The following is a 26,047-nucleotide window of genomic DNA, read 5'->3' on the forward strand; positions in this document are numbered from 1 at the left end:
CAGAGAAGCAGCAGCTCACTGTGGAAGTTTCACGCTCATTACAGGTGACTTGACAGATCAGTGCTAAGCAAAGAAACAAAGGTCGATTATATTGCTCTGCACATAACTCTGATCTGGCAGTCAGAGGGACAGGCGAGTGGTTCCGTGTTCCCTCTCACAGCTGGATTCCCATGGCACCTCACATTCACTAATCCTTTTCCCAGGCATCAAAGACAGAACAGATGGGGATAATAAAATTTAAAGCTCCTATAATATTTCATATTTCTGAAGCACTGTATAATATTAACTAATTCCCTAATACCCCTTTGAAAAAGAGCATACTGTTCTGTTCAGTTTACAGATAGGATAAACAGACTGAAAAGTTAACTGATTTGCTCAGAGTACCATAGCAAGTCATTGGAAAATCCAAAAGTTGGAAACTGGGAGTTCCTGTCTCCCCAGTTCAAGCTTAAGGTGCAGTCAAGTGGACAAGCAGGCAGCTTGTGTCACTGAACACCCAATCAAGAGAACACCTTCAGCCAGCAAGCACAGACATTTCATGCTTGTGGGCTGTAAAGCCAACCGACTGTAACAGAGCCCATGTCTGAGGTCACTCACCATGCGATAAAGATGAATGGCTTTGCGCATGCTGTCCTGGAGCTCAGATACCACGTGCTCACACTGCTCTATGCTGATGCACGATTCTGAAGGGGAGGAAAAAATAAAAACGCAAACTAAGGCACAGACACACTACAATATCCACAATCTCACAGGTGGGTAAGAAAACATTTTTAAAATACGTATTTGAAAGACTACATGCACATGCTTCTCATTCAATTTTTGAGGCTGGTTTGAGCCAATCATTAACAGACAAGTTCTACACGTGCTTTTCTTCATACTACCTAGAGATGCTGCTTGCTTCAGACATTCCTGTTTTTCCAGTCTTTAGCCTCTACAAAGTCCACAATGGTTTTTCTCAGATCAAACATTTTTGTTACAGTGAAAGATAGTCACAGACTATTCAAATCATTCTCAACTATAACTAAAGTCAGGTTTCAATGAAGGCTTCCAGTGGCAAAAGGGACTGATCTGAGGGGCCTCTAATGTAACCTCAACCTAGTCAGAAATCTACACACTCCCCCTCATGTATTCTTCAGCACAGTGTACAATTAAGCAGTGAGAATGAAGGAATATACTGAATTATTACAGCGTTCCCTAGTGAGGACTGAGGTCCAGAGGAGTGCTGACAAACAGACTCAGTCACCACAGAATCACACCTCTGAGCAACCTGGAATATGCACTGCTGATACACTGTAATTTGAAAATTAAAAATAAAAGCAAGCAACTGAAGATCACCACCTTCTGCCTTCCCCCGCCCCCCGCCCAGATATTATCTCCAAAGCATCAGAGTTGAAAGCCTGCAATGTTTTAATAAAATAAAGACTTTCATGAGTTAGACATAAACCACGAACAAAGACATAAACACACACACAATCTGTCTGCAGTTATCTTCAATTTGCAAAGGCCTGGACAAAGGCCATTTGACTTCCTTTAGTTACCTAAAAACAAAACTTGGTCACATTAGCACTATTATTTCTGCACTTCTAAGACCGTCATCTTTGAATAGGCTGGAGGGGACCTTAGCTAATTTTATGAATACATCTAGGTAAGATATAAACAAATACAGCTAGAAAAACATCTACTTAGACATAAACAAACACATCTAGAAGAAAAAAGGGGCATGAACAAATCCTTCCATCTGCATTTTTTATTCCCAATTCACCCAATCTTGTAGAGTTTGAGCACAGTGGGTTTCAGTGCAGTACAGGATTCTTGACTGGTTTTTGTTTCATCTTTTTTTTTTTTTTTTTCCCCTGTCCCTCTCTTTCCCTCTTTTTGTTTTAAACCCAGCTCTTTCTTCTCATGATCGTTTCTGGATTTCTCCTCTGATCACGCTTTTTAGGCTGGTCTCCAGCTCTGTGAGCTGCCAGTCTGGAGAAAGGTCACAAACGTAACATAAATGCTTGAGTAACAGGCATTCTCTGCCTCTTGGGTGTGCAGAACAGAGCTCTTCAGAAACCAGCAGAGAGCATTAAACACAGCAACAGTATTAAGCACATCTACAGCATTTTAACTGTAGATGTAAAAATGCTCTAACAAAAACAATTAAGTCGCTATATCTGCAGCTGTTATACAGGCAGGAAAATGGAAGGACAAAAAAAAATTAAGAGGAAACCCAAAGTCACAGAGCAGGTGAGAAGCAGAAGAGGTCTCTGTCAACCCTACAGTTCTAAACTGCCACACTATGATCCACAGAAGCCACAGTAAATTGTTCACAGCAATAGCCAACTTGCATCTAAACAGCTTTTCCAGGATCTACCACTAAAAATTTGGGAAACATGGTCTGCAAGAAGTTGAAGGCTGACAGCTGTCTGGTGAGACACTCACTAAGGACGCTGCTAAATATTCTATTAGGGCATGTGCTGTATTGGAGCTGCTTTTTAAAAAAATAATCAACTGCTGAAAAAAAATTGCTCTCTCTCTGCACTATCTGTTCTAATTCTGCAACCAAAGGTTCCTAGCAACTGACCAAAACCCATGTGATATGTAGCTTGGTTCCCAAGTCTACAAAAGAAAACTCAGCCTAAAGAGTACAGACAACTGGACTGTTACTTCTCTGCTGTAGAATGGGATTCCACAGCTCCAGACTGCATCTGCCGTTGCAGGAAACCTCACCCCTATGGGGGTAGGGCCTGAAAGTTTGAAATGCTCTCACTGTTCTACGGAGCAGCTACCCTATGGTGTAAGAACAGCAGGTCCCTCAGACCAAGCACCACATTTCCTGTTTTACATAAGCGTGCTTCAATCTTAGGGCATTTGATCCCTCTAGAAATGCAGAACAGCCAGGCACCACAGAAAGTAACAGGAAAGTAAAGAGGATTACAGAGGTGCCCCTTCTCAGACATGAGTAAGAACAACATAGCAAAAAGGATTTAAGGTGTGCACTGTACAGCCCCCCTGCAGGTACAAGATACCAGTGCAGTGGTTAACATCCAGCTTCCTACTGCACAACTCAGTTAAGTATTTCAGGAAGGTCTATTTCCTTTCAGGTTGTGACTTAAAAGAAAAACCTCTGGTGGGTTTAGTCGCACAGTAGATGCTGTGGGAGTAAACTGTTTCTTCTCTGCCACTGGAGGTTTTCCTGCCTTGGAGGGCAGGATTTTTGCTTCAGTTTGAAGTAACCTGCTAGTTTTCATTTGATTGAAGTACATAAAACTAAGGCCTGTAACAGATCCAAGAGCTGTTTTCAGCAGCTAAAACAGCTTCCCACCTTGTACCTTCTTCTCCAAACTAGAGATAATTCAAAAATTAATCCATGTTCTTTATGCTCAAACCCAAAGGCTCGGCCTGCACGTGCATTGCATACCCAGTTTGCAGACATGTCCTCAAAGCACAGCCATAGCAGCGCAGAGACTTTTTCACTCTCACGGGGCTCTCACCAAAAGGAATGCACCTTGGTCAAGCCTTATCTCATGTGAGAAAATTGTATGCAAACCCTTCTGGACCCTGCACGCTTGCGCGTTAACAAAGTAAAGCCTGAGCTGCCTGGCATAACTTCACTGTCACCATTGTCCGTGTTTGCTCGGTTCAGCTACTACACGTCAGTCTGCACCTTCACCTGCTGGTCAGACATGCTCTGAGAGGGGCATGGGGGATACGCACTCATAGGGATTCCCAGCACATCAGCCTTTAGCATTAACCAGAAAGAGGTTTGAGCGCCTACAGGTAATTGTATGACTAAAAACATAGAGTGCTGAGGTCTACAAAACATTCAGTTAAAAAGGACCTTCAGACATAAGACCCAGAGGAAATGGAAATAAAAGACTGAGAAAAAGATGTCAGGTTGAAGAAGTGTCTCACCATTGAGGGGGTGGCTTATGGAACGAGACAGGTGCAGACAGGACGACACAGGCCAGAAGCTGGACGTAAAGAAATGTGATGGAATCGTGAGGCGGTTCACAAAGACAGGAGACAGAAGGGGGAAGATAAGAGATGGGTATCCATGCACACCTGAGACCTGTGCCGAGGCAGTTACAGATGTAGGAGACCTTGGCCTGACGGGGTCTAGTGGGCAAAGTCCAGGCTGGTTGTCTAGCACACAGGCGATGCCGGTGATCCTCTCCCTGTTCCTGGGCAGTGTGCCCTCAGGAGACCTTAGGTGCCGGCCCTCTGACAACCCCTTCAGTTTTGGATTAGTAACCCCTGTCTCATCCTGACAACCTGTCCTTGAGACTGGACTCTCCACTGAGCTCTCCTTAGCAAGTCCTGTTGGGATCTCTCTACCAGGAACCAGAGACCTAGCAGTTTGATTCTCCCTCTTGGAGCCTTGGATCTCAGGAAAAGAGGGTTTATTTTTACAGGCCGCAGCAGGTGACTGTGGAGATTGTGGCTCAAGCAGGGTTTTTGGTTTGGTAGTGGGTGAGAAGGAGGCCAGTGTGGGTCTATCAGGCAACGGCTTGGGAATGTCAAGAATCAGATGTGCTCGGTTTGATGACGCCAGCTTGCTGTGAAAGGACTTGGGAGATGAACAGTTTACAACTGGCTGAAGTGCTGGCTTCACTGGAACACTTTCCTTCACTGGTAGCTTAATCTTCTCAGCATCTGCTGTAGAACTAAACTGTGTCTTCTCTGCTACTGGAGGGCTGGTCCTCCCATCAGTCAACATTTCGGTGGAGTAACCAAGGTACAGATTTTCCCCTAGAGACACACTCCTTGACATCTTAGCCCGGAAGCTGGTTGTGGGGTTCATGTAGGATTTTGGTTTTGCAGCCCTGACATCTTTGGCCAGCAGAGCACCAGATCCATCCATCTTCAACATATTGGCTGATAACACCCTGCAATTGTTAGGTCTGGGATCCTTCTCAGCCACCAAAAGAGTCTGAGGACGCTGCTTGGCAGAGGATATCGCTCCAGGACCCTTATCTGTGAAAATTAAACAGACAAACATACCAAAAATAGACAAGAGCCTGCAGTGAATTCCAAAATTGGAAAGTAACAGAGCTGCTCCAGCCTATATGCCTCAGCTCAGCCTCTGGGAGAGGTGTACAGAACCACTACTTCACGTTAATATCACCAAGCCTCAACAGCTTTCTTTTTCGTTCATTCCTCATCCTGCTTACACACCGCTGCTTGCCTGATGAGACAGTCTTGCTCCTAAAATGTATGGCCAGAAAACCTCAGACCACTGTGACCATTAACTGAGAGGCCAGAGGAAGTAGGCAAAAATTATATATCATGAGCAGTGATATGGTTTATTTTTTTAAAACAAACTGAGTGCTTATTGATGGTTCATGAGTTGATTGTTTCAAAAATGAAGTTCTTTCACATAGAGTTCATGGACACAGTAAGCTCCCTCTTACTGTCTCCTCCTTCCCTCTTTCTCTCCTCCCCACCGTGGGGAGCTTCAGTCTTGGCCTGGAGCAACCACCCACAGCAAGAAAAAAATCTCTTTGCAAATAGTTCATTTCACCCTTGGCATTGCTTCTCCCACAGCTGCCAGACAAATATCAGAGACTGACAATTATGAGACCAGCATCTGCATTACAAATTAAAAATATTTTCCCTTGACAGGCTAAGAGTCAGAAGACATGCAAAGCTTGTAGCTCAGAATGCAGAAAGACCTAAGTTTGATTTAAATCTCTACTAAAGCTCAAATCTTCCCATTTCATTCTCGAGTTTATACCATCATTCCAACCCGTGTCCTTACCCTCACGAGCGAGGTCATGAACTGACTGTGCCTTTCTCATCACTGCATTCCCAGGGCCTTCTGGAAAGGATGCAATAACCCGTCCAGGAGCCATACCAACTCTGTTGGCCTCCAAAGCTGATCTGCGTTTTTTCTGGACATAAACAGCCTGATTTGAATTTACATTTTCCAGGAGCTGGCTGTTCTCCAATGCATCACCAGGGTGGCTGCTGGCATTTTTCAACAGGTCTGGTGTAAACCGATTGGTCTGGCTTGGCAGCTCGATGGGCTTTGACTCCAGTATCAGATTTGACGAAGAGAGTGACAAGCGTCTAGAGAACATGATAAAAAGATCCCAGTTAAAACAAGTAAGTATGTTGCTGTGGACAAACAGGCCACATGCATTAAGCTAGTTTCTCTGGGATAAAGAGCCCTTCCCCATCTGGATTTTTTTTAAGTCAAAAATGCCCTAGGTGTTACCACTTCATTCTAATAATCCCTGGAAGCACTGGTCTTTAGGTATTTGGCCTGAGGCTATGTGATCACAAATAGCACTGGGTCACTGTTTCAAGGGGGGACATTGTAAAAGGTGAAGGTAAAAGAGAAGGAAAAATTCCAGGCAGGGGAAGACTGGGCAAAGTCAGGTCAGGTCTTTTGTCTCAGTTCACCTTACTAACAATGAAATCTTTTCAATTCTAAGACACCCTAAGAGAAAGTAATTATGTTTTCCTAACATTATCAAAGCATAATTACTAGGAAAGCTGGTCAGTATCTTCCAGAGGAATGCCTAATTTCCTCTTCCTCTCCATTTCAAACAAGCACCGTCAGCTTACTTCAGAAAGGAGGCAACTTTCTATCTGGCATGTCTGAACAGCTGAACAGATTAAAAGCCCAGAGGTTTTCATAACCTAAAGCTACCTCTCTTGTTAAATCTCTAGAGCACCAGTGACTTCCTTCACTCAGCACTAAACTCTCCAGAAGCTTAGCCAGTTAACCACTGGCTTTCTTCCCAAACATACAGTCCCAATGCAAGAGGCACTCCTGACAGCAGCAACAGTAGCTGAACACAGCAATGACAAAAAAAAAATTCCCTAACATGGTGAATCTAGACAAGCTGGTGAACCATAGAAGAGGTACCTAAATCTATTCAGTCCTATACAATTAAATTAATTTGAGGTTCTCATTTTACAGGAATACAGGAGTATTTGCTTTAAACATTTATGAACCCAAATCAACAACAGTATTTACCCCTTTTTGTTTGTTTGTTTCTTTGTTTGTTTTGTTGGGACTTTTTTTTTAAACAAGGGAAACAGCTTGGAGAGGCCTTTTGGGGTGCTTTAGGGTTGAGGCTGTTTTTAGAAGAATAATATCCCCACAGGGCTTTGTATGAGACACCAGAGTGCCCTGTGAAGGCATGGGACTGAGAAACAAAGCTGAGTAAGAAAGTACTGTAAAACAAAGGGAAAGTTGACAAGCCTACTGTCATTGTCCAAGCTGAATGAAATGCAAAAGAATAAACAGAGCATAAACAGTGAAGAGTAAATTAGATAATTAGCGATCCCTCCAGCTTAATCAGTCAAGGCATTAATAATGAAAAAATTAAGTATCTTGTTGAAAGATGAAAAAGAACAAAACAACAATGTTGCTTTAGGAAGAAATAGAACAGTTAAAGTGACACAAGATGGCCTGTCGAAATCACAAGGGTCTGCAGCCTGCTAGGTGCTATGCTAATACTTCGCTGTGCCAAGGCCAGAAGTTTTCTCAACTATTTTGACCCAGGGCCTAGCACAAGACCTGTTCACACTAGTAAAAAATAGACAGACAGAAACACTCAAAACAAGCAGAGCCATACCTGAGAGCCGGGGACTGGGAAAGAAAGCGAGATGAAATGCTGAGATTTTCAGTTCTTTCCAGATTTCTACATGAGCCACCTAAAAATTTTTGTTAAAGGGCAGAGAAAAAGGGAGTAGTTTAGTTACAGAACAAACATTCTGACACACACATTTTCTTATCACAGAGACTATCAAATATTCTCCCATATCCAAGGAGATGTTTTGAGCTAAAACCACAGAGAATTAAATAATTTCATTGCCTTTGCCTTTTCTGTTCTATTTAGACTACTCTGCCTTAAACTGCTACTCTCCCTAAGGGTACGCCTCCTCCTTTTTCGCTTCCCTTTGTGTCCACTCCTGCCTGTAGGACTGTGAGGCACTGGCATCAAGCAGAAAACAAACCAATCACAGGATTAAAAAAAAAGGAAAAAAAAAAAAAGAAAATAGACAACTCACATAGATATTGCTGCCTGCAACCATTATCAATTCTAAAAAGGCATGCTTTGTTCTGGAGTTGGTCGATAAAGATTAACCAGCTCCTTTGCCACTCTGATGTCTCCTCTTATTCTCTCCCTCCACCCAGCATTTCAGCCTTTTCTTTTGTGACATTTGTTATGCCTTAGTATACCACTAGAGGCCACTACATGTCACCTATGGGGGAGTGAAGACACTGTCATATACAGGAGGAAAAACTAGTCTGGGAACAAGAGAACGGCTGTTCAGGATTCCAGTGACAATACTTAACCCAAACTGACACAGACCCCAGTCTCATCCACACAAACTTACACACCGATTGGTGAAGTTAACAGATGTCGCTCTCTTTTAGGCTTGTCTACATTGGTTGCCCATTTTTGCCCCCTTGTATACACACACCCATGAAAGCCTAGCATAAGTTGTAGCCTGGTTTGATTCAAACGGGACAAATCTGGACTGACCTCACAAAATCCCCCCACTGAGCAGAGAGCCGTACCTTTTCCATCAGTGCTGCCCAGGGTCCCAAAATGCTGCTTGAGGAACTTTTCCTGATCAGGTGTCTGGGGGATTTCTCCCTCCAGCATGCTAGTACCCACATCCTCCTCTCCTTCCTCTCCCTCCAAGTCTGAGATGCCATCCACACTTAAGGGCTCAGTGCTTTCAGAATCTGGGGAAAGGAAAAAGAAAACAACAATGCTGCAATAGCATAATCGCAGTAACATTAGCTACATTAAAAAAAAAAAGTTCAGCAAAGATGCTAAATTGAACTTAGAATCATAGAATCATATGTTAAAGGAAAAGTTGGTCAGCATTAAGTTTAATTCTTTAATCTACCATATCCCACAAACAGCATAGCCTAAAAGATAATCAATACTACACACCTGCCTCCTTACCCAGCAAGGCAGAAGAAAGCCAAAGGCACACCAGGAAAATGCACTTTAACCAACTCCTGCTTCTACAGTGGCTTCACTGGAGTGCCTGTTCAAACGTGCCTGAATCTGTACAGCAATACTAGCAATACTAATAGGAGTGTGACCTCAGCTCAGCTCATGAAGAGGATAAAGTATCAGAGATCAGGATAGCAACCGATAAACATGACACAGAAATACCCCAGCAAGTTTCTGCAGTGTTCCACATCACATATGAATACATTTATAATATCTTTACATCTTACCTTCATTTGGATGGTCTGGGCTGGACAGCCGACTGCTGCTGTAATCTACAGAACAGGCACTGTCAGGGCTGTGTTTGTCTGGGCATCCGTTACTGTGATAATCTCGACTTAGCTTCCCATGGGGCAATGCTTTTACCTGGAACTCACTACAAGAGACACAAGAAAGATACAGCACTAGAAGAGATATTTGTTTTATGTGTAAAGAAACACATTCTAACTTTAATAAGGTCTTACCTGTGTTAGTAACACTTTGGATTAAAAAAAATAAGGCTTTAAAGAGAAAAAGAAGTTGATTTCTCTCATCATTATACAGTATATTTTTTGCATTTCATTAAGCTTGGACAGTGAAGTCTCAAGGGGACTGTCTGACTTTCGGGGCGATGTCAGTTTCCCATGATTACCAGGGACCAGCACAGCACTGCCCTGGCTTGATTTCTAGCACAGGTGAGGAATAAATATAGAGGTCTATGTGGTGAAAAAGGGACTAAAACCAGGCCTATACCTGCATGATAGAAACTCCAGTTTGCCATAGATTTTTTCCATGTTTATGACCTGCTTCTTTGAGCAACCTCTGTGTTGCAAAATAGAGATGATTCTGGGTTTCAGCAAGACTAATTTACTGAAGAACATCATACAAAAATAGAATCTTGTAGGGCAAGGTTCTTGATTTCTGTTCTGATTTCACAGGTCTTATTTTGTCAAATGACACGAACACCGTTCTTTTGTCTGATGCTTGAGGACTTCAGTTTTCCACTTCATGGAATACTTTGGTTTCAGATGTACTCCAATGCAAGGCAGGATGCAGAAGTCACGCAATGGAACTGAATGGCAATCATCCCTAGCAGCTTGCAAATTCTATATACTTTGACATGTGTCCAGTCTGTATCCCACATCACCAGAGCACCTCCCTGTGTGTTACATCATGGAGCAGCATATGGGTCTGCTCTGTCCAAATGTTATCATAATAAAATTAAAAATGTAAATAAAGAGAAACCTAGCAGCTTCAACTGCAAAATCTTGGCGTGCACTCCTGCATAACAGCCCATCTAAAGCTATCAGCCCACTCTTTGTAACAGAGTAGGAGAAGACAGAGGAAATTAAACAGCTATTAACATCAGGGTAAGAGGGAAAGGGAAGAAAAAAAATTCAAGGAAGGAAAAAAAACGGAGCACAAAATGAAACAGAAAATTAAGTGAGGCAAAACTAAAACAGAAGAAACAGCAGAGGAAAAGGTCTCCACTGTCTCCAGTCTCCTTTTCAATTCCATGTATCTCATGTAAGCCATTCAATTTCCCACAAAAGGGTCATTGCATACTACATTTGTTAAATTCTTGCCCAATTAGATTTGAAATTGTCATAGTGTCCTGTCATTTCTCCTGGGCAGACATTTCACTGCCACATACGTCATTGTTGGGTAGTTTTCCAGCTTCCGAGTTTTCCCTTGCTTATTCAACCCAGATAAAGGAGAAAGCAAAAATACTGCTTGCAAGTTGTTTATTCAACAAAAAAAAAACTTGGAGGAGGCTGCTAATGTGCAGTTTCCCCAGAGGAAAGACTATTTTAATGGTGCCTTCTTAGTTTCAGATTCCTTTAGCATCAGGCTGGCATAAAACTCTCAACTAAACATGCCTGGCATCAATCAGGCAATAAGTCAACTCACCCAAGTTACCACACAAGCTGCAAGCAAACTAAAAGAGAAGCATCTAAGCCATGCACAGCAGAGAGCTTATTTTTAACCTGGTAGGATCTGTGGGATGGATTTCATCTTGCTCGGGGTAGATTACACACTCTTCACTCTCAGAAGGTTCCAGTTCCTGAGAGAAAATCCCTTCTTCGCAAGACACAAGCCGAATCACTTGAGGTCTTACACAAGACTGGTTATCTTGGGGAGGTATTGAGCTGCCAACCTGGTTTAAAAAGAGAAAACTAGATATTACCAGTGTTCTTCCTTAAGTCAGGCAGTGCTGTGCAGAGCTAGAAAGTATGCAGTACAGCACAGAATATGATCAGAAATCTCAGATCAGAAAACACAGAACTCCTACGTCTTTCCTGTTTCTTATTTAGTAAACTTGACAGACTACTGCTGTAGTTTCCTGTTTTGTTTCCTGTTTGCAATCCTCTAAAATTCTCAGGTAAAATACCAGACTCCCCATCCCTCTTTGACCACACATCAAGAGTGTAAGCCACATGGCAGCAGGTTCTTCCATTACCTTTTAAAGACTGATCATAGTTCAGAGAAGTCTGTGGGCCACAGCTGAAAAACAATGATTTACTGCACACAGTGAGCCCAATCCTCTTCTCAGTCATGCAGTTATAAAGGAAGGAAAAACTCTAATGAAGTTAGGCACCAGGACAGACTGCTACTGGAAAACAGGCACTGGCTTTCTGAGGTATGAGCACGCATTACTTGCTGTGACCCATCGATGAAAAGATTAGAGAACTTAATAATCTAGCACAACGCACAACTAAGGGCATCATATGAGTCACATTTCAGTAGCTACTGGAGTCAAGAAACTGCACCCCAGCAAAGTGAGCTAACAGGTAATCAGGTACACGTCAGTAATTCCAAGCTCACGTTCTCAGCTTGTTTTTGCCATAAATAATCAAAGAACTAAAAGAAAACATGAGGTCTTCCCTGTCATTTGAAAGAAATCCCATATGGGGTCTGCTGTAAGATGGCAAACTCACACGTTGCAGGAGTACTAACTGCAAAAGAGTTATCTAAACAGGTTTCTCAGAAGGCATTTAGAGCCACCTCTAAAGATACAAAGAATGGCATCAGGTAGTAATAAACATAGGTAACAATAAACAGAGGCAGGACAGATGCAGTCAGAGTAGATTCACCTCCACAGAGTAGTACTGCCCTTACTTTGTTGATGTGCACAGGAAGATCTGCCTGCTCTTCTCTGTCGTCCCCATTGCTGTTTTGAGACAGGGAGTCTCGACTTGGAGAACGGGAAACAGAGAAAGACTCCAACTGACGCAAATCAAGCATGGATTTCACAGTCATCTCTATGTTGCTGGTTGGCTGGGACCAGCGTCCACGTTGCCGAGGCATCTTGCTCATTGGTGCCTCTGAGCGCTGGATTGCCGCTATCTCTTTGGCCTGAGGGAAATTGAAAGAAAGACAGTCTTAGGGAGTGAGTTCTGCTGATGGAAAAACAGGAAAGAAAACACAAGACCCACAGAAAAACACAATTATGTCCATCTCCATAAAAGTCCCAAAGCTGTCTGTAAGACAGCTTAAAATTCCTCCCTTAATCATAAAGAATTGAGTAAAGATGAATACTTTTGTTGTTGCTTCTTGCATAACTGAAGATGTAAATGCCTCACTTGGATCCAAGTATATGATCAACTTCAGCACCACATGAGATTCAGGCCAGAAATAAAAGGGCAAAAGCATAACCATCTGATGGAAAGATACTGATGTAAAAACCCCAGGTGATACTGTCTCTTAAACTAGGCTCTATTTTGCCACCTCCAAGTTGTTCTTCACGGAGAGGCTTTTCAATAGTTTCCCACCGCAGCTGCACCTTTCTCACCAGTGTTAATTAAGTTTTTAATCTCCATGGAAATTTCTTTTCCAGTTTCCCCTATGACAAGAAATAGAACTTGAAGGTTTTGCAACTCACCCTCCTCATTTCCCAATGGGAAAGGCTTCTTGAGAGGGTAAGGTCTGGATCTGGAAAGGGAAAAAGATACATACCCAGCTGACATCCTTGGCCAGCAGTCTAGCTTTTTAAAGACATCTTACCTCCCATTTCCTCAAAGATAGCATTCCCGCACCTTTTGAACCAGTAGACCACTGCCAACACATGCTTTTCCATAGACTACAGAATTGTTGTATCAAAATTTTAATGGAGACATATTGTTTTATATAAGATTTTCACTGACTCAGCAGACCTGTTGCAGAATATTTGTCACAGTGCACTGGCCCACCAAAGGCTTGGGAAAAAAACCCTGCTCAATACACTGTAGCATCTGTGGTAAAAATAACTCAAATTAGTAATGGTAATCTCTACTGTAAGTTTTATAAGACATCTCTAGAATCCTCCATGAGATCTGTTTTGGCTTCTGTGGACTTCTAATAGCTTGCAGACCCAAGCCCAGGACACCAATTCAAAATTTGTTTGGCCAGTTGGAACTAGCAAGAAACTTGGCAGTTTAACAACTGAATTTCTAATCAGAGAACTCTGAAATGTACCCCTCTTCAGACGCAGGAATGGGCAACTCCACATTACCTATTGGTGTTGATTATCTGTTTCTGTCTTGGTCTTTCTCTTTTTGCCTGTATCTTGTTATACCTAAGCCACCGTTCCTCATCTTCTCCCCACTTCACATTCATGTCATTTTTCTCCATCTCTGCCTATGCCCCTTTCCCATTTATACCTGAGTCTCTCTCAGTGTTGCAGGTGGACTGAATATGGAAAGACTGAAGCCCACGTAACTCATCTTCATCATTCCCTTCATCTTCACCATCCTTGTCGCTGTCTGAGGAGAGTGCAGGTACAGAAGACAGGGCAGAGATGGATTCGTGCCTGGGAGACAAGAATTGGAAGGAGTATTACGGTCTATCTCAATAATTGCCCACCATTTCAATCCCTACATCAGGCAGTTCTCCACTTTATCTCCATCCACACTCAGCAAGATGCCTCAACTCTCCCAAACAACCCTCGCTCTCGCAAAATCCATCTCTGAGAAATGGGGCAAGTTAAACCCTGCACAAAGGTGTGTAGAGCCTGCCACAGCAATCGTCTCATATGTGTGGAGGGATGACAGAAATCAGAACAGAAGTAAATGAGTCTCAGAAAGTCAAGTGGAATGAAAATTGGCCTTCCATTTTAGACCCCACCAATTCATAAGGTTAAGATGGTAGAGCATATTTGAAAGGCAAATATTTTTCCCACCCTTAAGCATTTCCTCTCTGGAACTGTTTTACACATCAAAAATGTCATAGAGATACTCCCTGTTTGACAGCAATTGAGTATATGGCAAATTATCACAAAAGAGACAGGTTCATATCAAGGATTGCACCACGCAGAACCTGAAGGCACAGCCTACACACCATAAGAGCACCAGGCTGCCTTTTTTAGCCTTCAGGCACACGGAATAATGTAAAACATATTTTGAGCAGATCTTTAATCAAAGTAGATCAGAGAAGTGTTCCCACACAGACCTCAGAGGCACTCCCAGCATAGAATTCCCCAACAACAATCAAGGGCTCTTACCAACACCAAACTCTACCTTCCCCCTTTCTTTCTCCTCTTCCCCTTTCTCCCCTCACCCCTTCAGACAACAGAACCAAATGAACTAACCCACTTTGGAGAATAATTGAATAAATGAAGAATATCTAATAAATAAATTTGAGTAGCGCCCACTCCATGGCCTTGAGCTAGAGTGCCAAACTCATCATTAGTGACATTTGTAGGATATCACTGGTGGGTGTTCAGTGCCAAGCATTATTCACGACACAAATAGCTCATCCACCAAATACAGAGCAGCCTGGCAAGGGACCAACTTCTCTTGCAGCTGACAGATAGCAGGCTGTATTGAAACATGGTAAGAAGTAGTTAAGGCATTTTAATCTCTTCTCACCCCACATAGTGGCAGAACGTTCATTTCCATTTTATTAGGAGTGTCCAAGCAATAACGACCCAGTCCTTTCAGGTGAGCTTTGAGGTGTTATGGCAAAAAGAAGAGTGAATGACTGTAGTCTGCAGAGTCCTCCAGTGAAACAGTTTCATGTTGGCTATCCTTATCTACTTTTGACATTTGAGTTTGTCAGTCTCTTCATCTTTTCTACTGTCTCCTTATGTGTCCATCCTGTCACTCTCAGATTATTGTATCTAAGCAGGGGAAACCCAACAAAGTTCAAGCACCACAGTACATCTGAGGTTAAGCCATATTTCATCCTATGAGGTATAGGACATTTATATATGGTAGGCAAGTTTAGCTTTGTAGCAGTAACTTTGATAGCATCATCCTAACCATTCTATGATTCTGCTGGTATTCTTCATGGCTGTTTGAGGAGTTTATTGAAGAAGAAGGGTTGGATTATTAGACATTTTAAAATCCAGCTGGTTGAGTACCTCACTATGATGAGGTGATACGCCAGGTAAGGTTATGTGTTTGCTAAACTCCCTCCCGCACATACTGTCATTGGTGTAAATGGAGAAGGGAGGATTGCTGTCAGTGGAGTTTTTGTTACAAACAGGAAGATGGCCTCTGTCCGTCAGACGGTGACTGACAAAACTAGTAAGAGGGAAAAACATATGCTTCAATATCCTCAAAGGAGCTGAGTAAGAGAATGCAAAACATATTTTGGAAGTCAGATTGGCATTTTTTTATACCTCACAGGAAGTGCCAAACAAATTATGAAGTCACATGTGTCTGATACAAACAGAAGGTTATCTTGCATTATCCCAGCAAAAATGCATGCCCCACTTTCACATTCTCCCTTTTGCAACTCAGATATGCTTTTCAAACTCAGTCCTGTGACTTGAACGGAGATAACTGAATGGGGCTTTCAAAAGGATCTTCAGCCCATGAGTCGAAACCAAGATACCTCTGAAAATGAAACCTAGGTTTACATGGTCTTGAGTGTTTTAAATGTTGTGCTTGTGCAAGTCAATCCCTCAGTTCAGACTTGACTGCTTTCTCCTTTCTTTCCCACCTTCACTATGTTCTTTGGATTGTGTGGCACACATCTGCTCAACGCTCTTCCTCTGTTCTTGTTCATGCTTAGATAGAAGTGAGAGTAATGCAGGGTGAGATTTCAAACATGGAAGCTGCTTCCAAATGAGCACCACACGAGAGCATTTTGAAAGTGAAGGAGTAAGACTTCTGGGTTGCTCTAAATTCCTGCTGAGAGCAGGTTCAGCCAAACCCCAACAAAGCATCATTATACCAGAATGAATGTTTCAGAGTAGTTATTCCAGAATAGCATGTACAGACATACCCAATTCTCATGATACATATGACTCACTTAGAGCAAGGATTTTAATTGTCCTTGCTCTTGTCTTCTTCCTTTCCTGAGGAACTATCCCATTCTAGTACCATTCTTGGGTTTTGTTCTGTATGGATGGGCAGTCAGTTGCACTTCAGCTCCCAGCTTCTGAAGGGTCTGCCAGTACAGGGTCAACGGCAGCAAAGGACCTTCAGTTAGAAAGTCTTCAGGACACATATATAGACTCATACAGATGTCTTTATGGAGCTCTACTATTAAGACATCTGATATTAGGTACTTTATATTCTTTTGCATGTCCTGAATTCAACTCTTTTTTCTTTTCTTAAAACAAAATAAACCAGACAAGAATGGCAACTATCCATTTAAAGAGGTGTGTTGTCAGCATTCCCACTCTGACCTTGTGCTACTTAAACCCCTAGCTTTAGGGGCATATTTATGAAACTGTAACATCCTATGTGGTAGGGATCACTAGCAGATTATCTCCCTCCCCTGCCTCACCCTGCCCACACGCTTAAGGGTTTTAAAAAGAAAGTTACTCTGTTTTTCCCCACAGAAAGATCACAGTGCTGCTGACTTCAGAGTATCTCTGGTGTTATAATTGCAGTAGTTCAGCACAGATTCAGGCACCACTTCGGATCTGGCACTGAAAACCTGCCCCATTCTGAGCACTGGAAACCGCACAGCTTTCCTGGAGCGGACCAAAGCCTCACTGAGATTTTGATAAAGAGTTGTTCTTTCCAAATATATCTGACGGCACACAGTATTTTTTCAGCATACATATATAAGTTTTAGAAAATTTAATGTGGATAACATTTCTACCTCCTGCTATTTATACTAGAGCCTCAATGCAAGTCACAGAAAAAGTTATCTTTAAAATTAAAATGAAAAAATATAAATGCTCAGCTAAAACATGACTATAAGTCCTACAGACATTCCACAGTAAAAATCAATTTAAAACTTCCCTTCCAAAAACGTGAGACAAGCTTTTCGAAACAATAAATACATACTTGGATCAAAATCAAAACTCTATTAAAGGTCTTTACATGGTTCCTTCTCTGAAAATATAAATGCCTCAAAACCAAAATGTACCGGCAATATCAGTTGAGTAAAAATTCTTTATCCCAAGCAATCAAAGCTCCTCATGTACAGCAGATACGAGAAAAGCACACATCTACAATTATCACAACCAGAGGCAGAACTGAAAGGCTCTCAGGGACACTATGGAGAACTATGTGTCACACAGCTCAGATTAGTTCCAAAATAATTCAATGTCCTATAAAAGTAAGGCAGAGAAATCCTTCAGGGGGGAAACTTTCATCTGTCTAGAAGTTTTTGGAGGGACTGAAAAGGCTGGGGCTCTTCAGTCTGGAGAGAAGGTGGGATGGAGAGAGGTTCCGATAAAGGTTTACAAAACCATGGGGACTACAGATAACTGGATGCAGAACAATAGTTCACCAAAGCTCACAATATTAAGCAGCAGAGAGCTTTCAACAAAACTAGCAAGTGTGTGGTTTAACAGAGACAAAAAAAAAAAAAAAAAAAGCCCTTCTTTCCACAGAGAGCAGTGAATTCCTGGAAACTGTCACCAAAGGAGGTTGCAGAGGCAGACAATATTACAAAGTTCAAAAAGGATTTATCCAAACTCAGTGGACAATGGGTCCATGAGCAAAAACTAAAGGGAATAGGTAGAGAGGTATCTCCTAACATCCCCAATATGACAATTGAGCATGAGGTAAATCAATCGCAAAGGTTCATACAGCAAGGCTCACACAGCCTGTCACTAAGTAGCATCTTCCATTGCCACTGCCACAGACAGAACACTGGGCTTCATGGAGCACTGGTTTGACCCAGAAAGACATCTTCTGTGTGTTTATGCTCCTGATGTTATTCACGTGGGCCATTCGCTGCCCTGCCAGTCACAGCTGGATAGAGACAACACTGTCCTGAATTGGAAATCTTCAGCTGCCCACTGCCTCCTCAGCTCAGCTTTGTTTCCCCAGTATTATTTTGATTATTCATCCTGTCATACACTCATACTATGGAACCAGCAGAATGCATTACTTCCCCCACCAAATTCTAGCAATACTGTTCTAGAGAAAAATCTAGTAGAACAAATAACATATCACCAGGGAGGGAGCTTGCTTATTCTACTCTGAGTCCTTTTGAGACAACATTTTTACACCACAAGCTGCAACTCAGCTCTCCACTGCAACCTACACAGACTTTGGAAACACAACCAGAATAGGTACAGAGCATCTAGAAAACCAATCTTACTCAAGTTCATTAATTTTCCTTCTCCCACCTCAGTAATGCTGGTCCAATAGGCTCTTCCTCCATATTCAGTCCCAATCCAAAATCCTCTGGAGTTATGTCTTTGCTGATCTCCAGTGAGCACAGCGATCAATCAAAACTGAAAACAAACTTTCAAAGCTGACCAAATAAGTAGATTCCAGGCTTGCAAAGAGGTTACCAAACAAGTTTACTAAAGTGCTGGGCTTGGCGTGGCGCTAACACCGCCCCTCAGCAAGTGTCTGTGACAGAAACAAGTATCACCTAATGCGGAAGAGGACTGGGATTATCTGTCACAGGCTGAGCCTTGGTAGGGTAAGGCTGCAGCTGCTGGAATAATGGAGAGTCTGCTATAAAAAGCACATTGCTTGACAGCTCTAGAATTTTGGCTAGAAAAAAGGCTTCCTGAGTTCTCCCAGCATCATTACCGAAAGCACTTATTAGACAAGAATTGTTTCAAGAATGAGCAGATCAAGACTTTCCCAAATGAAACTATGCAGACAGACTTGTTTCAACATTACTTGCTCCAAAAGGGAGTGGGCAGGTCCTTGTGATACACAGCAACCTGTGTGGTAAGTCCTCCAACGCTTTGGCACTTTTATATCCAGAACTCAATTTGTAATAATTTGGAAGAGGAAAATTGTGGGACCTAGCATCAAAAATCTGTGTTTATCCTTTTTTCCCCACTTTGATCCCATATCAGCTTGGTCAGGACTCTCTCCTACATTGCTGACAGTCAGATTAGTCTCAGCTACTTACTAACTGCAGAGAAACCAAATACATTACACCAGTAATTCATAATCCCCTGCCACTCTTGTTATGTTTAAAAACAGGATCTGTGTTTAAACACCACTTTTTAAAGGTCACCATATAAATTTAGATCTATTCAGTTTGTAGGCTGTGGTAGTTTGTTTTTAGATACATTGTTTACTGAGGAAAAAATAATAATATGATTCAGATGCCAAGAACTTTTCCCATGGAAATTATTTTTATATTTATTATTTATATTATAATTATTTTTAGGTGACCTTTTTCAAAGCCTCCAGAAAACAAAGAAATAGCACAACTGTAAGGACTCTCTCAGAATCATGATCAACATGGCAAACTCATACAGCTCACAGGTATACTTCAGTACTGACATTGCAGAAAACAGCCTTTAAATTTCATTCCGCCTAGATGCAGAGAACTTTATTCACGAAGCAGCAAGGCTTCCTTGGCAAGATGCCATGTACCAGGCACCAGTATTGCTAGGTAAACTGCTTATTAAAGTTTCTGACCACATCATTAAACTAAACTAAGACACAAGGGGCACTGTATACACATTGCGATCAGTGAAGCAACACTAAGTAAATCTGTCTGGAAGATCACAGTCAGGCTTCTCTATCGAAAGAAGGGGGTCAAAAAAAACCATGGCAAATCCAACAGAAGAGTAAGAGAACTTTTGGAAGACACAGCAGAAACCTTACAGTTGAAACCCAGTGCCCCACTTTTCCCATTAAACCCTACAAAGCCAGCCAACTCTTCTTGGTCTACTCTGCTCACCTCATGAGTCCAGCTGTCTTGTGCGGAGGAGACTTTTCTGCCTGCTTCCCTCTCTGCTTCATGTCAGACAGTCGCTGCCGCATGTTGATGGTCATCTCCGAGCTCAGACGCCAGATGAAGATACAGCTGAAAAAGGGAAAGGTGAGGTTGGGGGTCAAGTCTCAGTTCAGTTTATCGATATTACCAAATCCCACTGCAGGGGCCAACAAGAGCCCTTCTGTCTGTCTCTGGCAGGGAGAGACATATATATGAAATAAATATATATATGTAGAAACAGCTTCACAGAAACTCAATCCCATCACAAGCCTGATGACAAAAAGGTAAAACCTACCCACAGAGTATCTTTGCCAGGCAAGAGCAATTGCAGAGATATTTGCACAGACTCATCTCTGATCCTATGCCTTTATTTGACTGTCTGACCAGCTGCTGAAGGAAATGCCATAACAAGTCCCTCCATGGTCAGCAGGGTAAGTGGAGCCCTAGAGATGTTCTTTGCACCCTCTAACAGTGGCTAAGCTGCTGTGTCTGATTGCAGCTACCCCTATGGGCAAGGCCTTGCTAATGCCCACCATCCCATGGAGTCTCTGTGGTGTATTAATGGTTAAGATTATGTGGCAGTGCTCTTTGCAGTCAGGGTACTCCTAGTATTTTACTTTTACTTCCTCCAGGAACCTTTTAAGAAATTTCATTGAATGTGGTCAATGGATTCAAAAGCATTTAAGGAAACTGTGTGATCTCATTGATCTTGTTTTCTTCAGAAGTCTGGCTAAAAAAAAAATTCCTCCTCACATTACAGAATACTGTATCTCATCTTCAGCTACTAGAAAGTAAAATGGCCAGCGTTTTCTTTGAAATTTAATCTCAGTGCTAACTAATTCTTTTCATCTCACCCATCTTTCCTGACTAGCTGGGTATACTTACAGTGATGTAGAAACAGAGGTGGTGCTTTTACTATCATTTAGAAAATCCTGCACACTACTTTGGAATCCAAAGAGGATTTAGTCAAGTTCTTCAAAACCCACCGGGGCCACTCGTACTTACGAGTGCTCCAATTCACCAAGGATCTTTCAACAAGGGGCTTTCCCCTTTTCCTTGCTAGTCTGTAAAAATTATTTTGCTGTGTCATTTTGAACAATATCCATGAACTTTGGCTTCCTGGACCTGAGGCAAATGCCAAAAGCACCAGGATCCTGAATGCCTGCATCTTCTCCATTGTTTTCCTCTTATGAGAAGACATTTTACTATTTCCATGCCACATGAAAAGAAAACAGAAACCCCACTTTGCAGCCTGTGGAGATTTTAAGAAAAACCGAAAAATTCTCATCTTGCTCCCAATGCAACTCCCTTTGTGACAAAGCTCAGGAACGTCACTCCCAGTTACTGAAGTCACACATATACATAGATGCTTCCAATCAACAGTGGAAATGCTGTCATCCTCTCTCCCCAGCTTTTCAGCCAGGAGAAAGTTTTGAGGCACTGCATCTGGAAACTATGGCAACCTGGAGCAGCCAGCTACTTCCCCTCAAGCAGCAGCTCTCTCAAACATAACAGCAACCATAATCCACTGCTAAGAAAATACTGAAAAGCAGGAAACAACATTCAGAAAGCAAGTCTGGTTTGTTCATTTATCCCAGCCCCACAGTTATCAAGCCTAGAGATACGCAGCAAACAGTATAAACTTGTACATACATTAGCATTCAACATAAAGTTCTACAGAAGTATGCTCCCACCTATGTCTTTTGCTGCATTTTTTTTTCCTTGCAGTACTTCTCTCACATGGATCTCCCAGTCCTTGTGCCCTTCTCCATTTCTCTTTCTGTTCTCAGTTTTATTCTTTGCACATGTTACTGTGTGTGAACAGACTATTTTCCCTGTTCTCCTCTGAAAAACACGCTTTCTTACCTCCTTACAGCAAAGCTCTTCATGAATCCTTTCCTCACTTCTCATCCACCTCCTCCACACCCTTATTGAAGAAAATGACCCTTTCGCTCACAGAAATGGTCAACAAGGGAACATTGCACTAAATCAAAAGGATCATTGGGTACCTCAAACCTTTCATGTTTCTGGAATCTATCAGAAATCCACAACAAAAGGACTTTCTCTTCTGCAACTTTCCCCCTGATCTATTTACACACATGAAAAGTAAAAGAAAGAGGAAAATAAAAATATTTACTTTTTACTGAAAGACAGAAATAACTAACCAATGTGATTTAAGGTGATATATTCTATGTTATATGGATGCCCCATCCCTGAAAATGTTCAAGGCCAGGTTGGATGGAGCTTGAACAACCTGGTCTAGAGGAAGGTGACCCTGCCCATGGCAGAGGGGTCAGAACTAGATGATCTTTAAGGTCCCTTCCAACACAAATCATTCTATGATTCTATGTTCTGTAACAACTCACTCTCTAAAACTCTTTTTCTGGTTCAATTGTGGTTTACTAATAGAAAAAAAGAAAGAAAGAGAGAGAATCTGAGTTGCTCTGGCCTTGAAATAGCACTCCATGAACCACCTTTCTCAATAGAAAAATGTTATTCTGTTCAGTGGATTTAAGCATCACTGATTCCAGAAGTAGGTCCACTCACCTCTACTGTCATTGTATTAGGCATCTATTCTCCTTTTCCCCTTGGGCTCAGTCTGGTGATTACTCTCTCAGCTCACTAAATCAGCAGAAAACTAAGCTGGGTGGATGCTGATATAGTGACCTGAACCGGCTTAATAAGGCATCAGCCACACCACAGCTGAGTTCGGGTAACAGGGAAGAGGACCATATGGACAGGAGCAAAGAGTGGGGACAGGCTCACTCACCTGGTGAAAACTCACCAACAGGAGTACTGTAAGACAAAGTTTTGGCAACCCTGGTCAGAATATCACAAGCTGTAATACATTACAGATCTGAAGGCTGGTAAGGAAACAGGCCACATCTCTGTGTCCTCTCCAGCAGGGAACAGTATCTACACTCATCAAACCACAAGGGAAGCACTTCACGTGGGCATCTCATTCCATGGAGGGATAATGTAAGCTCTGTGAGCTTTGCCATTTAGGATTCAGAAAGCTCTGAGGTTTCTTTGGAATTCATAAAACACCTCTCATTTAAAAAAAAAAAATCTGCCTTCCTTCAGCACACACTTTAAATCCACTGTGAGATAGCATGATGTGGTATCACAAACAAGCAAACTCCTCTTACCTGTCACCAGAAACAGAGATCAGATGTTTGCAGTCATTACTGAATTTCATCCCAGTTACAATCTCTGTGTGAAATAAAGCACAAGAAAACAAAACAAAACAAAACCTTCCCTGAATTATTCCAATGGACAGAAGAGATCATTAGCCAAATAGCCTATCTGTGCTCAGCAACTGAAATTCTGATTAAAGCCAATACCCCAGTTACCACAACCACTTAACAAAGAATCCAGGCTTGACATAGAAATGGTATCCCACAGCAAAATAAGCATGAAGACTAAAGTCTCTTTTTCCTATAACAGAACAGCCCCTGCATAGTAGGAGCTGAGGAGATACCAAAATGAAACTTAATATGCATTGAAAAAACATAACTACCTTATAGGCTATTAGAAAAACTGTGTAAACAAATAGATGGCATGACAGGTGTGTGTGTGTGCTTGTGATTTGCAATGCAAAATGAGGTCTGAAAAAAACTGAAATTGCAATGAAATAAACTATTACAACTTCATCCAACCATAACCTACTCCAGAATACCCACTGGGTAACGTTTCGTGGGGAGGAACCTTCAGAAAGTTTTGCCTAGTATCAGATAGGCAAAGTATATAGCCATCAGCAGAAAAAAATGCATTTCCAGAAGTTTACATGCCTTACCGGAATGTCCATACATGGTTGCAACACACTCGCCAGAATAGAAATCGAAGATGGAGAGGTTCTTGTCAGAACAACTGGTTGCGATATAAAGACCAGAGGGATCTGTTTGCACCTAGTTTAAAAGATAAGAGAAGTGCAAAGATCTGGTGAGAAAGTGCCTTCAAACTGCGTGAAAACGGTTTGGAATACCCAAGACAGTCATAGTAGTTAACAGAATAAAATGCAAGTAGCTCCAAGAGGGCTCCAATTGAGTACCAAGCTATCCAGTGTCCCAGGACAAATCTCCCACCTGACTAAAACGATAAAACTATCTCCAAACTACTCAGAGACTAAAGGCGATTATATCAAATGCCCTCATGACTGTGAAGGCACCACCACCAATGGACAGACTTACACCACTCTCTCCTACCTCCTTTTAAGCACTGGAGTCTTACTTCCTTCTGTCTTAAGATCAAACAAAACAACCCCCCACACACACACCCGCCTCCCTGCCCCGCCCCCAAAAAGAATTAGAGCTGACAGAGTTCAGTGAAATATTAAGAGACTCCAATCTTGAGGAGAGAAAACAAAAAAGAACTCAACACTGCAAAGAAATTGTCTTTGATAATGATGCTGTCAAATCAGAGCAATTGTCTTTGATAATGACACTGTCAAATCTCCAGCATTTACAGCTCTCATTTTTGGATTTTTTTTTTCCATACACACCCATTTGCTGCTTTATCTTGGATCAAATATAAACACCCTTCCAAATGCCTCACTAGGTCTAAGGCAGCACTACACAGCAAATACAGTTACTGTCACCAAATATCCTGCTTTATCCTTTGTAGAACTCTAAGGAACTGAGAGTGAAAACATCTGGTTTTTGTGGGAGACAAGGTACTTAAATAATGATAACTTTATCTGGTCATGTTTATTTTGTTGCTGTATCTGTTGCTTCAGTTGTCACTGTTTGCATTCTACTTGTTAAACTGCAATGTATATTATGATCTCAGAACTACATGCCAAGAAAATCTAAATTCCAGAGACAACCATAATCCCTTGGTTACATAATTGTCCTAAAAATGAACAAAAGTTACATTAAAAATAATTGAGATTCCTTACTTGAGCTACACATGAAAAAAAAAAAACAAACCATAAAGGATATTGCAAACAAAAATCCATCTCCCAGCAACATTTCATGGGTTGTGGTCTGAGGAAGATATAATCAAGTACCTGAGCTTACTAGCAATAAAGTGTAGCATCAATTTTTCATTATCATTACTCTGGCTTATAAAAATCTTTATAGGAGTTACAACAGGCAATGAGAAAGAAAATTCATCGTTCTCTGTAAAACAGAATAGGTGGCACTGAACAAAGCCTTTCTTTCCTCACCCTCTTTACCTAGTTATTTTCACCCATCAATAATGCTACTGGCCTGCTGAAACAGAAATTTTTGGTTTAAAAAGTAGAGAAATTATCAGTGAAGACAAATCTGATGAAGCAGCTTGTTTGGCAACTTAACTTGAGAGGTATTTTGGTTGTGTCAACTGGTCTTCCCTCTTTAAAGAGAAGAATGCAATTCTTCCACATCCCAATGTGCTGGCATCACTCTTAACACCGAATCTTTAACACACCTGGTTTACCCAGGGAAGCCCAGGAAGCCCCTAGCAGAAGCAGGCACGCTACCCTCAAGGTTTGGATGCACTCAGCAGGTGGGAAACATGAACAGACTCCTAAGCATTACTGACTGTGTCCAGCACTCCAAGACCTGGAGAATATGGGATTATCAGGGCAGATGTTACTTATTTTCATAAACTTGTGAGAAGTTTCACTTGTATTTGCCCTCTGGCAACCACAAATTTCTCAAACACTGATCAACAGGCAACTCTGCTTTTAAATTCCTAACAAAAGTAGTCAAGAAAGCCAGAATGAGCCAAAAGTAAAAGATTAAAGTAAATGGACTAAATCATCTTCTGACAGATATTGGTGCAGTTCTACTTGCTGTTACAGCATGGGACTGTGCCTCACTTCAGAAACAGGACCGAGTGTGAAGTTATACATCAGTTTCAGCATTCATGAACTCTTTTCCTGTTTTAGCCTGCTGGAACCCAAATACATTACCAGCCCTCAAGGATGGAGGAAGGAGGAAGCAGCAGCAGGATAAGGGACAACATATGCAGCAAGCACAAAAAAAAAAAAAAAGTTACTGTGTTCAGATTTGCATTGCAAGTTC

The 26,047-nt window shown here is 41.8% G+C and overlaps 1 protein-coding gene across 3 annotated transcripts in view; it reads right to left on the bottom strand.

Moving 5' to 3' along the window:
- Positions 1 to 26,047, bottom strand: part of MAPKBP1 (mitogen-activated protein kinase binding protein 1) — a 106,217-nt gene that overhangs the window by 5,467 nt on the left and 74,703 nt on the right. Inside the window, exons 18-30 of one of the 3 annotated variants that reach the window (XM_086748375.1) lie at positions 23,836 to 23,947; positions 23,189 to 23,252; positions 20,004 to 20,129; positions 13,595 to 13,743; positions 12,838 to 12,887; positions 12,075 to 12,311; positions 10,943 to 11,112; positions 9,206 to 9,351; positions 8,528 to 8,698; positions 7,578 to 7,656; positions 5,747 to 6,057; positions 4,051 to 4,962; positions 598 to 683 (exon numbers count right to left, since the gene is read on the bottom strand). In XM_086748375.1, coding sequence (XP_086604501.1) covers positions 598 to 683; positions 4,051 to 4,962; positions 5,747 to 6,057; positions 7,578 to 7,656; positions 8,528 to 8,698; positions 9,206 to 9,351; positions 10,943 to 11,112; positions 12,075 to 12,311; positions 12,838 to 12,887; positions 13,595 to 13,743; positions 20,004 to 20,129; positions 23,189 to 23,252; positions 23,836 to 23,947 — 2,613 coding nt within the window. Of the gene's footprint in view, positions 1 to 597; positions 684 to 3,900; positions 4,963 to 5,746; positions 6,058 to 7,577; positions 7,657 to 8,527; positions 8,699 to 9,205; positions 9,352 to 10,942; positions 11,113 to 12,074; positions 12,312 to 12,837; positions 12,888 to 13,594; positions 13,744 to 20,003; positions 20,130 to 23,188; positions 23,253 to 23,835; positions 23,948 to 26,047 lie in introns of all 3 variants that reach the window. The other 2 variants (XM_086748374.1, XM_086748376.1) reach the window with 2 other exon arrangements.

The sequence above is a fragment of the Chlamydotis macqueenii genome, chromosome 5 (genome assembly GCF_036417535.1).
Source record: "Chlamydotis macqueenii isolate bChlMac1 chromosome 5, bChlMac1.mat, whole genome shotgun sequence".
NCBI classification, from domain to species: Eukaryota; Metazoa; Chordata; class Aves; order Otidiformes; family Otididae; genus Chlamydotis; species Chlamydotis macqueenii.